The sequence below is a fragment of the Epithele typhae genome (assembly GCF_022376455.1).
Source record: "Epithele typhae strain CBS 203.58 chromosome Unknown BXZ73scaffold_168, whole genome shotgun sequence".
Taxonomy (NCBI): domain Eukaryota; kingdom Fungi; phylum Basidiomycota; class Agaricomycetes; order Polyporales; family Epitheliaceae; genus Epithele; species Epithele typhae.
The window spans coordinates 40,095-54,302 of NW_025954359.1; the positions used below are offsets into that span (position 1 = coordinate 40,095).

Here is a 14,208-nt window from a genome sequence, read left to right on the forward strand (position 1 = left end):
CAGGGAGAACGTACCAAAGGAGATCGGGGCCGCGGGAGCTTACCTGCGACCCCACGATGAAACTCCTTGCCAAAGCTTGAGAAGGGTGCGCGCGCGATGATGCCGCGTGGATCACTGCAGGCGCGGGCTGACGGGGAGAGGCAGGCGAGACGGGCGAGACGGATGCGTGCCGCATGGGCGAGGCGAGGGCGATTCGGGGGGAGATGCGGACGACGCGGGGGCGAGACGGACGGCATGGGGGCTGGAAACGACGCCCGCGATACCAGCCAGGGCAATTTGGACGAGAGCGCCGCCGACATGGCGGAACCTGGGATGGGGAGGTGACGCGGGGAGAGCAGAGAGGACGCGAAGAACTCACCAGGGGGATCAGAGCCGCGGGACCTCGCCGCAACCCCAGGACGTAACTGCTGGGCTTGATAACGGCCGCGCACGCGAGATGAATGACGAGAGAAGCACATCGAGGGTGGAGAGCAAGTGGAGGAGGAGTGGAGAGGAGGACAGCGCGCGCAAGACGCTGCGTTCAAATCTGAACATTGCCCATCGGGACAGAGTCTAGACGCCGCAAGCAGGCACCAACAGTGCTCTCATGGGTCAATGTTCTATGGTATGACCATAGCTCGGTCAGTTCTCCACCAAATCACACGAAAACAGTATCGTTTGGAAGCTGTGTTACACTGAGTTCAAACGAAACATAATGTACGCTGTGGTGATATATTATGTGCGAATCTGCGGATAATCCGCGGATAGACCCGCAGACCCGCAATATTTCGGCACCCTTGATCCGGAGCCGCTGGGAGCCGGAGCCGGGAAGAGCCGGAGCCGCACGGCTCATGATCCCCAGCTCACGGCTCCGGATCATCGCGGGTCTACCTGCGAAGTGAGCCAGACCCTCAAACAGCCTTAGTTCTTGCGAAGACTCATCGAACGTTGGAAACTGGTAGAGCCGGAAGCCAAGTGCGAGTGCGGTGGGGTGTTGGCGTGGAGATGTTGCATGTGTTTGGGTCAGCCAATGTTTTGCTCCAAATGCTGCAGAAAGGCACATCTCCACCTCGTGCACCACCACGTCGATTTTTGGGATACCAATCATTGGCGGCGCACATCGCTATTCGATCTGAGACTTCAGGTTCACTGCGGTCATGATGGCAGGCTATGTCCAAGTCTCATGGAACTGCCTCCTGGGGCTGTACCAGAACTCAATCTACCACCTATTGCTGACGACTTGGATTCGCTCGAGCCACTCGAAGACGCTGCCAATCTACCGATTGACGAGTATCCTGAAGATCCGGACGAGGAAGATGAGGACGACACAGTAGTCGGCGAAGAGGCCGGCATTGGATCAAATACCGGTCAAACTAACCACAATGCCGCCGGCAGTCCGTCCAGCACCGCTTCACCAGATGTACCCATGTACCGAGGGGAGCGCATTCTCACAGTGGTACACACCACTGGCATTCAACGCCTGGCGTTCACTTTCTGCAAGTGCACAAATGCAGATTCCGAGGCTGAGCATCTGTTGCTTCGTGGATTCTATCCGGCGTCCGTGAAGTGTCCAGTCACCGTGTTCACGCTAGCCTGCCTCGACGACTTCCTCCTCACCAATCAGCAATGCAAAACGTCTTTATCATATGAAGCTCTGTCGCACTACCGATGGGGCGTTTTGGGGCTCCATCCAGGTCAGTACCAATGCAGCGTAAGGAACACAGCTGACACAATATAAATTAGCTGGGCTACAAGGCTCTCCTCCGCACGTCCAGGCAATACCGAGTGCTGAAGTGGAAACTTCATGCAGGCATCGGTCATGAGGAATCGAATACCGAGAGGAAGCCCGGTGGATTAGTGATTGCCTGCTCAGCCTGTCCCCAGCCAGGAATCAACACATCCCCTGGCTGGGCCGAGAGTGCCGAAAGGTACGCCTCATTACCGAGGTGTAACCGGCTCACTAATGATTTGATCAGCCACAAATATCCTGCTTCACAGCACACGACGGTAGCTTCAACCTAGAGCACATGGTGATGAGAAACCCGGCAGACAATGTATCTTTCGTCGACGGTGACCTGTACTTTGTCGCTCAAGAATGGTTTGACGCACATTTGAAGGATGCACTTACAAGGGCAAAGGATGAGGTATGTCTCGACCTACCGCATTGTCGGTGCACGACCTGACTTCGGTAAAGCGGGTTGCCGCAACGTGCAACGAGCACCGAGCCACCAAAGAGTCCCTTGGGGGCAAGGCCCATCTAGACGCAACGGGAATTGGTGCCTCTGCCTGCTCGAGGCATGGCTTCTTCATTCCACACACAGTGTGGACTTTCAGTGCGGTGAAGCATGAGTGATATTTCGGCCATGAACCTCGTACTGGTTCTTATACTGCCGGCAGCCAACGGAACATGGATTACTCGTAAACTGGGCATGGAAGTGGTTCGCCGGCTACACGACTTTTGTCCTCATCTACGACATCGCCTGTCAGTACCACATCAACGCGCGCAAACGATTTGAAGCATCTCCGTTCCTGCAGTGGCCCATTGCCGCTACCTTCTTTTGGGCCATCGGCCAGTTCCACGTTCACGGCCATCAAAATCGTGTTACGCTCGGCATTCGCTGAGCTTGTTCCCAACGTCGGCCATCAAGATGGTGAAGTTGTCGAAACCTCTGGAAGCCATTGAATTTTATTAAGGACAGTATTCATGGGATGGCTACGTCGCATCGCAAAGAGGTTATCGACGCTCACATGCAAGATTCGAATTGGATGAAGCTCTGTCGTCTACGTAGGTCTCTTCCGGAAGTCAAGTTCGGCAATCGGTACTTATCGGCCCGCAGCGAAGTCATTGGTTGACAAGTGGGAGGAATCAGTGGAAGAGTACACTGCAGCAAAGGAGGCCTTTCAAGAAATTGACCGTGTTGCTAATGAGGAAGAGTGCGCCGAATGGAAACAGGAGATTCTCGATGCGCGAGAGGCACGCAAAACCGATGCCTCCGCCATGGACATTTTTACACCGAAAAAGATCAAACGTGAGTCTGATCTTAATAACTGCACACTTATATTCATTAGACTACAGCGGCGAACAAGACGCAAGTCAGGACGGCTCTCTTGAACGGCGACACCACGCACACGGTATCACTCGAGAATCCGATCTCAGCGGACTTACTTGCATGGCTCTCATTGGGAATCAGTATAGACCGCCAGAGGTGAGCCAGTTCCGCACCACCTGAATATATCAGTCAAGGTCTCAGTATTCAATGATCGGTATTGCCAATGCCGAGGGTCCGCATCTCGCGTGTCGGTAATCACCACAGGCGCTCGATCGTGAAGTGGATACTGGGGCACATGTGCAATAATGCGTTTGGCAGAATGCATGCTGATTTATCATGTTCAGGGTGGTCATTGCGCGACTCGTTCGGGACTTGCAGCACAGCTTTACCACAAGGCGAAACTGACGATTTCGGAGAAGAGGCAACGGTTGTCATCAGACATTCAATCGTTCAATACCGACGCGACAAAGTATCTCAGTAACGCTCCTCCCTGGCTGGTCGTTGGCCCCGGGGATCTCAGCGAGGAATGGGATTCCCTCGAAGACTACGGGACTGACGCAACAGCGAACACGCCACACAGCGCAGGCAACTGACTTCGGCAGTCCAGAGCAACTTCCCATTCTCATGCCGTCCTCACTCGGTATTCGGTATTGCAAGGATCACGGTCTGATAGACATCGTCCTTGCGGAGCGAGAACTTCGGAAGGGAGAGATGAACGAATGTCTTTCCGGTGTTCGTGACGGGATTGACACCAAGTCCTACCTCTACTACGCTCGGGTTCGCAACGCCACTTCTGTCCGCAAATCTCTCCGCTCCTTTAGCGAGATCCGCATGGTCGACCACTCAGTAGCGAAGTATGTCCAGCTCTACATGCTTTCTCGCACTGCCCTCGCTGCCCTGTACGACCCGAACGACCCTGAAGATGTCAAGAAAAAATCGGATGATCTGGTCATTTACAAGCCCATCACAAAGTCCAATCTCACTGTCAACACCACGATCCTGGAAGCAACCACCAGGAGTGCTCGGAACAAGCACCCTTCATGGATCTGGACGTTTACCAGAACATCGGAAGAGGGCTCCACCTTGTACAATGATGAAAGTACGTTGCTCCGCCCACTGGTCATTAACACACCTGCACCTGTGGTCACCACGGCTGTATTACAATGCCCCAGGTACATGGGAATAAGCTTTTGCTATTCCTGAGGGCGTTGTTATTGTAATAAACGTGGTGAGGTCTTTAACAATAACAACGCAAGGGGGTCTTGTAATAACTGGTGCTGAGGCTGTTAAAAGCAACGTGGGGTTGTTAAAACTGGCGTAGGGTTGTTAAAACTGACGTGGGGCTGTAAAAAAGGGTGCAGGGTTGTTAAAATCGACGTGGGGCTGTAAAAAAAGGGTGCAGGGCTGTCAAAAAGGGTGCTGGGTTGTTAAAACCGACGTGGGGCTGTTAAAATCGACGTGGGGCTGTAAAAAAGGGTGCAGGGTTGTTAAAATCGACGTGGGGCTGTTAAAACCGACGTAGGGCTGTCAAAAAGGGTGCTGGGTTGTTAAAACCGACGTGGGGCTGTTAAAATCGACGTGGGGCTGTCAAAAAAGATGCTGGGTTGTTAAAATCGACGTGGGGCTGTAAAAAAGGGTGCAGGGCTGTTAAAACTGACGTAGGGTTGTTAAAACTGACGTGGGGTTGTTAAAATCGACGTGGGGCTGTAAAAAAAGAATGCAGGGCTGTTAAAACCAACGTGGGGGTATTACAAAACGTGCCAGCTTGTTAAAAGTGACGTGGAGATATTACAGAATGTGCCAGCCTGTAATAACTGACGTAGAAGTATTACAGAACATGCTAGGCTGTAATAACTAACACCAGGGTCCCACTGGGACCTACCTAGCTATAAATAGCCTGGTTCAGGTACTGCTACAGATGGGCATTCTGGCAGGTATAGTGGGCTGGAATTGGGGATAAATGGTTAGCTAGAGATGAGTATGGCTAAACGGATACGTTTGGGCTGGTATAAGCAGCTGGAATGGGGAGCAGTAGCTAGTATTTACCAGTAAATGGGCAGCCTGGGGTGCAGCACAGGGTGGGGAAATCGTCAGGCACTAGTTATTTATCAAAAGAGGCATCTAATAGCTTTCTAACAAATCCAAGATCATGTTGATTGGAGCAGTATTGGTGGAGATACAGATGTACCCCCGTTTTGGCCGATAGGAGCATCTGCTAGAATCAGAACTGGTGGATGGAATCCCCTGGTTCTTGTTGTATACCGTGTGGATTGCCTTCCAATGAGTGGGGTCGAAATCCGATCGGAGAAAAACCCCTTCATTACGGAATAGATTGCTGATTACGCTTCAGCCACAGCGCTTTTGATCTCTCGATAGCCACTTCCCATATGCTCCGATAAGTGTTCTTCTTTTTGCAGTCTTTTCCTCTACTCTACGGAAAAGTGTTCTAGGTGTCATTTTAACAAGAACAGCCCTCTGTACCTTCCTGTGCAGCTGTGCACACTTGCAGACCTTTGCCTCACCCCTCCATAACTACCCATTATATCACCATGGTGTCTTCTGTGTCGAATTGGCACTGCTCAAGGGCCCTAAGATATGTAATGATCATACTTATCAGAACATGTTTGATAGTGTAATGCCCCTATCTGTCCCCCCACTTGCTCCCCCGATCCAATCATATGTGATACTCTGATAGTCTCTTGTGAAGTCGATCAGAACTCGCCTCGAACACAGCTACAAGATGCAGAAAGAACCATGTGAATCAGCCCAGAATTGGTGAAGATGTTCCATTGGAGCCCAGAATGCACCACTGGGCTACAAAGTGTGAGATGAAACCTCTTCACATAACACCCACTCAACCCTGCAAGGAATGGTACACTTGCCCCCACATGTGGCAGAGGTGCTAAGTCATATTCAATATCATCCTGAAACATGTTCCATGTGTTATTGCCATGGGTATATGTGTGTGTGTGCCCTATTTCACATTTGTGTAGAGTGAGGGGCATGGCTGTAGAGCAAAATGAGCCCTGTTTCAGCTGTAGACACTGTTACTTCCTGAGTTCTTCACCGATCTTCGTGATTGTACCTGCGTTGGATAGGTGTGTTCAAGCTCTTATCAGATCTACGCAGTGTACATTTATCGGAGATGGATTCATGTGCTGAGGGGGCAATGCATGGAGGAGAGATAAGGATGGATATAGCCTAAACAAAGACCGATAATGTTTTCATACTAGTAACATACAGTATACCACAATGGTCAAACAATACAACAAGAACCAGATTGATAAATGGAGCGGTTATGGAGGGGTGAGGCAAAGGTCTGCAAGTGTGCACAGCTGCACAGGAAGGTACAGAGGGCTGTTCTTGTTAAAATGACACCTAGAACACTTTTCCGTAGAGTAGAGGAAAAGACTGCAAAAAGAAGAACACTTATCGGAGCATATGGGAAGTGGCTATCGAGAGATCAAAAGCGCTGTGGCTGAAGCGTAATCAGCAATCTATTCCGTAATGAAGGGGTTTTTCTCCGATCGGATTTCGACCCCACTCATTGGAAGGCAATCCACACGGTATACAACAAGAACCAGGGGATTCCATCCACCAGTTCTGATTCTAGCAGATGCTCCTATCGGCCAAAACGGGGGTACATCTGTATCTCCACCAATACTGCTCCAATCAACATGATCTTGGATTTGTTAGAAAGCTATTAGATGCCTCTTTTGATAAATAACTAGTGCCTGACGATTTCCCCACCCTGTGCTGCACCCCAGGCTGCCCATTTACTGGTAAATACTAGCTACTGCTCCCCATTCCAGCTGCTTATACCAGCCCAAACGTATCCGTTTAGCCATACTCATCTCTAGCTAACCATTTATCCCCAATTCCAGCCCACTATACCTGCCAGAATGCCCATCTGTAGCAGTACCTGAACCAGGCTATTTATAGCTAGGTAGGTCCCAGTGGGACCCTGGTGTTAGTTATTACAGCCTAGCATGTTCTGTAATACTTCTACGTCAGTTATTACAGGCTGGCACATTCTGTAATATCTCCACGTCACTTTTAACAAGCTGGCACGTTTTGTAATACCCCCACGTTGGTTTTAACAGCCCTGCATTCTTTTTTTACAGCCCCACGTCGATTTTAACAACCCCACGTCAGTTTTAACAACCCTACGTCAGTTTTAACAGCCCTGCACCCTTTTTTACAGCCCCACGTCGATTTTAACAACCCAGCATCTTTTTTGACAGCCCCACGTCGATTTTAACAGCCCCACGTCGGTTTTAACAACCCAGCACCCTTTTTGACAGCCCTACGTCGGTTTTAACAGCCCCACGTCGATTTTAACAACCCTGCACCCTTTTTTACAGCCCCACGTCGATTTTAACAGCCCCACGTCGGTTTTAACAGCCCCACGTCGGTTTTAACAACCCAGCACCCTTTTTGACAGCCCTGCACCCTTTTTTTACAGCCCCACGTCGATTTTAACAACCCTGCACCCTTTTTTACAGCCCCACGTCAGTTTTAACAACCCTACGCCAGTTTTAACAACCCCACGTTGCTTTTAACAGCCTCAGCACCAGTTATTACAAGACCCCCTTGCGTTGTTATTGTTAAAGACCTCACCACGTTTATTACAATAACAACGCCCTCAGGAATAGCAAAAGCTTATTCCCATGTACCTGGGGCATTGTAATACAGCCGTGGTGACCACAGGTGACACCTGACATCTTGTAGCCCAACGAACAATGTGGCAGTGTGGCTACGAGCGAAAGGACCATTGGTGGGAGAACCTGAATGCGCTTGACCTGGAGATGCTTTGCGTGGTGCTGGATTTTGCCCGGCTCAAGGAGAACTGGTTCTACCAGGCCGTGTTCATGGCGGAGTCACCCTGCCATAAGTGTTACGCTAACGGACAAGCTCACATGTGGGAGAGAAAGGAGAAGCAGAGCGCAGAGATGTTCCGCACCGTCCGTCTCGTGCATCCTAAACCTCTTCAGTAGACCCTGTATTTGGCTGTATAGACACATCTGCCTCGGTAGTGATTGCATGTATCCGGCAATGAACTCTGTGCCAACATTTCCACTCTTCAGCGCGTTGCTTGATATTGGCATTCTCAGCATTCCGGTAACGAGGCACACAAAGGACAATGTGTCCATTTACACCTACCGATATACAAAGGTTTACGATGTACATTCCTATCCCGTAATCTGACTTACTTCTTCTCCAGCTTCCAAGGTCTGGTCCGGGACAAGGCCATACGAGGTGTGGTTTCTATCAGGCCTAGTCAGCGAACATAAATATTAAGCCGATTACATCATACCGTCGGCGCACGTCGCCTCTTGTGCCGTTATGAGCTCTTCACACTCAAACATGTTGTTCTGTTCGACGAATCTGCGGATCCGAACCATTTGACCAAACTTCGGCCGTGGAAAGACCAATGACTAGACGAATATTATCAGTGCACATACAGCTTTGGGGTGTCAGCATTATATACCACATCATATGGGTCTAAGTCGACCTCTACCGATCCACAGCCGTTCACCAGGCACTCCAAGTATATTCTTGGGGCAATGTTGGATATCTGTGTTTCAAGTGGTCAGTGGTGATCATCTTAGTGAGGAAAGCAACAGTGACCTCTACTACGCGGGACACAATTTCCACATAGTATACACCTTTTTCGATCTTCAGGAAACACATGGTAGTGGGGGGATTGGTGATGTAGCAGTGGGACCCCTTGTTCGTTGATAAGGGCCGTATTGGCGCTCGGTATTGAAGGTTCGGTATTACCTCCGCCTTCTGAATGCCGACAATCGGCTCCGTCGTCACTCTTCGGTGTTGATTTACTTATGTAATTGCATTCCCATACGAGCTTGTACGAGCTCCGGCAGTGTTTACATCGCCGCGGGGTAACCACCGCACGTACGGCCGTAAAACAAGTCGGTATGTGCTCAGAACGTCTGTGGCTACGTACTACATGCATTACCGCAATTCCGGTGCGTACCGCCTTTGGGGAGCTCGTACGACCGTCTCGGACGGGGTACATGCTCGTACGAGCTCCGGCAGTGTTTGCATCGCCACGGGGTAACCACCGCACGTACGGCCGTAAAACTGAGTGTAGGAGGAGAAGTCATGCTTGTATGCCGATACGTGACGTGAAGCACCCGAATCCATGCACCAGACTGCGAAGTGAGAATCACGCTTAGCGGTGTTACCCACGTTGTACCAAGCAGCAGAGATCTCATTCGACGCGGACGAGGCGTCTGACGCTACAAGTACATTGACAGTCTGAGCCGAAACGTTTTGCGAATGTCCAGAATTTCCACCACCACCATTATCTCTGCCTTTGCCTTTGCCGTTGCCCTGACGTTTCCCCTGCGGCTTGAGCTCAGGATGCTTCTGCCAGCAGTGAGATTCGTCGTGGTTCTTCCCTTTGCAGTGAGCGCAGGGACCACGGGGTTTGGGCTTGGTCTTGGTGACCTTGCTGACGGACTCCTCGCCGTTGCCGATCAATGTCTTGCGCAAGGTCTGCTTGGAGCGAACCTGCGAGATGACGTTGTCGATAGTGATGTTCTTGGACTCGTAAGTCGCAAGAATAGTCGTGACAATGGCGCAATAGGAGACCGGGAGCTTGCCCATGCACATGAAGGCGCGTTGACCGTCACCGTATTTCGCAATGGTGGCGTCGATGCGGTCGAACTTGGCGTTATAGGTCGAGATTTGGTCGGCGAGGTCCTTGTTCTCGTCGAAACGGTCCTGGTTGATAAGTTCCTCGAAGAGGGCGAAGCTCGACGCAGCGTCCGACTTGTCGTAAGCCGCTTTGAGAGCCTCCCACATTGCGTTTGCAGAGGTCTTGCCGGTGAGATGCGCCTCCTTAACCTCGATCGAGACCTGTTTGACGATCAGGCCTCGTGCCTTCGATTCACGCTGCGTCCAAGCAGCAAGAGCAGTGACTTCGGTGGCAGCAGGTGGAGGATCAAGTGAAGGAGTGGCGGTAATTTCCCAGCAGGACAGCATGAGGCACATCCCTTCCATGTTGTGCGCCCACTGCTTGTATCCATCGTGACCCTTGAGCACCGAACCCTTGGCGACGGGGACAGTGTCCATGAGAGGTAGCGTGTAGAGGATCTCGAGGGTATCGTCTAGAGGGACGAGAGTGGGTGGAGGCGGAGAGGGAGTATGAACGACGATAGGATAGAATTCGAGGGGACCGTAGACGAATGAACCGTAGAGCGGAGCGTCAGAGGTGACGTCTGCTTCAAGGACTTGCTCGACTTCGAGCGAAGAGTGGTGTGAGGAGATAGGAGAGGGAGGAGGTCCGGTTGCTGCGGCCGAGGGAAGTGGAGAACCTGGCGCAGTGACCGAAGTTGACGCAGGAAGTGCGGGGAGCGAGAGAAGATGAGAAGGATGCTGCGGATAATCAGGAGCGACAAGTCGTCCTGGTACGCGTAAATTAGCAGGTCTGTGACCAAAGTTTGCTGGCGCGTTGATGTCCCGATGACGGTTAGGACACGGTTGTAAACCGCAAGCGTAAAAATCTTCTTCTTCTTCGTCCCAGTGACAATCTTCCTGGTCTCGTGTGTCGAATACGTGAAAACAGCGGTAGCAATGGAGATCACTTGGAGGAGTGTTCTCGTCGAAGACAGGCTCAGTGGAGGAGTCGTCTGAGTGATCCGATGCCACGGCTAAGTCGGTTGAAGGTACAGAGAAGTGCGATGTTGAGAACGATATCCCCTACTTGTGGAGAATGAGCACCTGTTGGGGCAACCTTGCTACGAAAGCCTGTCGGAAGGCCACCTGTGCCTCACGGTATCGCGCTTCCCGTAACTCGTGTGATCCGGGGGGCCGTGCCGAGCCTCGTTTACTCAATTTCTCGCCTTCCCCCTACTACTAGTTGCACTACGCCGCGCCCCCATCCCCTCCCTTGTAGGGAAGGTCCTAACACCCCCTACTATGGCTTATGTTCTGCCCCCCCGTATGTTTCCCCCTGCCCGTCTCCGTGATGTCCCGATCAACCGCTCCGATCCCTCCGACAATGACGTATGCTCCCTCCCGCCCCGAGATCTCCGGACACCGCGCCCGCGCCGCATCGCCGCCGGCGCCTTCCCGCCCCGCCACTCGTGCTCGCTGTCTCCCACGGCGAGCTTGCTGTCCCCTATGTCCTGCCCTTCCCTCCCCATCGTTTTCCTTCGTTCTTTTTTGTATGTACTTGTATTTACGGCACACATTCATTGATGCAATTAGATGTTTTGAATAGGGGCGTAGCCTGCTCCCACTGCGCGCTTGCCCCCGCCGCCCAAGTGCGGGGGCGCGGAGGATGATGTCATCATACGAGACGGCGGGCGGGAGGTGCGGCGGCGGCACTTGGCACGGCGCGTGAGTGATGGCGCAGGCGGAGGAATGATCTCGGCAGAATGATCTCGCGGGCGACCACATGGCGCCACTACCTCCCATCAGACAGCCCGGATAGCCTCGTGCCTCACCTCCTCCTATGTTCCCAGGTATGTTTTCTCCTCCTCCTCCCCTCATACAGTACAATACACACATGTACGGGACTCTATGTACGCTACAATACATGTGTTTGAAGCGGCAGGCTTATGTCGGAGAGGGCAAAGACTCGGGCAGCAACGGCGCCCAGTGATCAGTCTCAGGCACGCTAAATTTCACCCGCACACTTGGTTTCACCTGGCGCCTCATGTTTGATGGATGAATGAGCTGCCCGACACTGCAAGCAAGGTATACGGATTATCGTTATCCATGGTGCATCGACACCATCTTCTTCTACTACTACTCTTTACTATGGCGTCGAGTGGGAGAGCAGGTAAGAGGAACACAGTAACACGCGCAGGACGAGGGAGGCACCCGATGACGCAGCCGGATCAATCACGGCTGGGCATCACACCGATGCAAACAAAGAAGATGACCGGCAAAGAGGCGAAGGCGGAGCAAGAAGCCGCAAAGGCGCGCAATCAAGCTTTGATCAATAGTGCGTAGTTACTACGGTTCTGAGACCATAGAGTGGCTCAAGTATTGGCAGACTTGACACAGGAGCAGCGCGAGGCCATGAACCAGACATTCAAGCGCTACAATGATGATGACGGATCATTACTGGGGATCGACATTCAAGTCCCCAGAGAAGAGGGCATTCAGTGGAGCGATGACGCTGATGTCGAGGCGATGAGATTGGCGCTCTATCAAGCGCAGTAAGTACTTCTATCTATTGAAGTCAGATAAGCTCACATCTTCTATCCCTCCAGAGGAAGCGTGCGCAGCGCAAAAGACGAGCGCACGTGGAAAGAGCGTCGCCAAGCTCAGCACAACGCGTGGAAGCCCCGCATGGCTGCGTTAAAGACTATGTATTTGAAGTGGAAGTACAAGTGGCAGGGGAAGGAGGACTCAGATGGCGCCGAGGACGGGCCCCGATCAGCGTCCGAGATTCCCGCTTCCGAGCCGATCCGTGCGACCGAGAAGCCCTCCGATCAATCTTCCCCTACCCTGCAGCCGCAGCCGAGTGCTTCTCCGCTCCTGTCGGGCTCAGACGTTCAGGTCCGCAAGGTGGCGTGCATAGACCTGAATACCCTCCAAGTACAAGTGGACTATGAGGTGGCGAGCGACCAGTTTCCTTGCGAGGCGCTCGCCGCGCGCGGCTATCTCGCCACAACGCCTTCACAGCCGGAGCTCGCCATGTCATTTGACACATTGGAGCTATTCCGGACCATCAAGCTATTCAAACCATCCTTTAGCACGGAGGCGTTCGCAAAGATGGCGTGTTACAAATATGAGGTGAGTATCCATTGAGTATGTACTATTGCAAGCTAATCCAAAGCCATCAGATGGGCTACCGCCGGCATTATCGCACAGCGCTGGGGGACGCTTACGACATTTACATTGAGATTCTCGAGGACGTCCAGCGTGACGTCATGTCGGCGCTCGGTTGGGATACGCTGGACTGGCGCGCGATCCACGGCTGTCCGCCATGCGGCTATGAAGTGGGAACAATCTCGATCGCTTTGATCATCATGCTAATTTTATACTCCCTGCAGCTCGAGGACGAGGAACCCACGGAGTGGGACAAGAAGCTGGGCATGGATGGTGGCAATTCCCTCAAGAGGCTCGCACGCAGCACGCAAGATGTTGCGGACACGCGTGAATTCAAGAACGACCTTATTCTCCCTCGCCCCTTTGTCGATCAGCACGCCAATGAGGTTCTGAAGCGCCAAGATGAGGTCAAAGCTAGGCCCGTCGCTAGCGCACTAAGCGACGGGAGTGATGCGGACGAGCCGGCACCACGATCAGATCCTAAAGATACCGAGGGCGATCCCACGGATGGTGCCGACGGCGAACCCCTCACCATGCGCGACAAATTGGAAGGCTGCTGAGGCCGAGGTGAAGAAGCACGCTTACGGCGCCTTCGAGGAGACTGGAATCTTCGCGTCGTGCTGCAGGCACGGGAAGATGCTGTGGATTGCGGACATGGTCAGGAGCGGGGAAAAGTGAGTACTCTTCGGTTTGTCCCCGATCACTACGTCATACTTACCGATCATGATCTAAGAGCTAAATATGGCCTTTCTATCGTCAACAAGATCAACCAGTGCCTCCCAGGCCGAAAGCTCTGTGGGTACGACATTGGTTGTGTCTTCGAAGCACAGTTGCTCGCAGCACCCTTGGTGCGGTGTTCCGCAAGCAGTGGCTCGCGCTTCTGTGTTTGTCTTTCCATGCGTACTCTCATTCCTACAAGTGCCAGCTTCTCCATCACCCCAACATCATCAAGGCGCCGGCATTGAAGATCTGGAGATGCTCGAGCGCGTGTTCAGCGGATCAAACTCGCTCGCATCAATTGTTCGCTACGCTAGTGGCTACCGCCGCCACCTGCTGATCGTGCAGTACTTCCGCCAGTGGGACTACGACAAGTACACAAATCTGGGGCGCTTCCTCTTCAACAATTTCGTCCAAGCGCTCCGACTCGTGGATGCAGGCGAACTCAATCTCGACCTGCTTCTCCCCCGCATCAATGTCACGCGCAACGACCTCGCAAACCTTGCTGCCGAGGAGTCCGCCTACTTCTCTACCCTCCGCGATGAGCCGGGGTTGGACCAGAGCTCCGTGGAGTACGTCGAGAAGCTCGAGTACCTTCGTTCCTTGGAGTAAGTCTTTAGATGTTCTCACGAATAGCCGATTTAATTAA

General features: G+C 52.5%; 3 protein-coding genes across 3 annotated transcripts; all 3 read left to right on the forward strand.

Moving 5' to 3' along the window:
• Positions 1–1,162: 1,162 nt before the first annotated feature.
• Positions 1,163–2,601, forward strand: BXZ73DRAFT_108537 (uncharacterized protein; the record flags this gene model as incomplete). The annotated part of the gene is made up of 5 exons (XM_048017174.1): positions 1,163–1,673; positions 1,864–1,907; positions 1,956–2,123; positions 2,174–2,317; positions 2,377–2,601. 5 exons carry the CDS (start codon positions 1,163–1,165, stop codon positions 2,599–2,601), a joined length of 1,092 nt encoding a protein of 363 aa, XP_047871080.1.
• Positions 2,602–2,688: 87 nt separating this feature from the next.
• Positions 2,689–4,215, forward strand: BXZ73DRAFT_108538 (uncharacterized protein; the record flags this gene model as incomplete). The annotated part of the gene is made up of 5 exons (XM_048017175.1): positions 2,689–2,764; positions 2,817–3,008; positions 3,056–3,185; positions 3,632–4,128; positions 4,202–4,215. The coding sequence occupies 5 exons, from the start codon at positions 2,689–2,691 to the stop codon at positions 4,213–4,215; spliced, it is 909 nt and encodes a 302-aa protein (XP_047871081.1).
• A 7,673-nt stretch (positions 4,216–11,888) lies between these two features.
• BXZ73DRAFT_108540 (uncharacterized protein) lies at positions 11,889–14,171 on the forward strand (the record flags this gene model as incomplete). The annotated part of the gene is made up of 8 exons (XM_048017176.1): positions 11,889–12,009; positions 12,061–12,226; positions 12,281–12,806; positions 12,857–13,012; positions 13,067–13,249; positions 13,320–13,516; positions 13,576–13,637; positions 13,768–14,171. The coding sequence occupies 8 exons, from the start codon at positions 11,889–11,891 to the stop codon at positions 14,169–14,171; spliced, it is 1,815 nt and encodes a 604-aa protein (XP_047871082.1).
• Between the last annotated feature and the right edge of the window lie 37 nt (positions 14,172–14,208).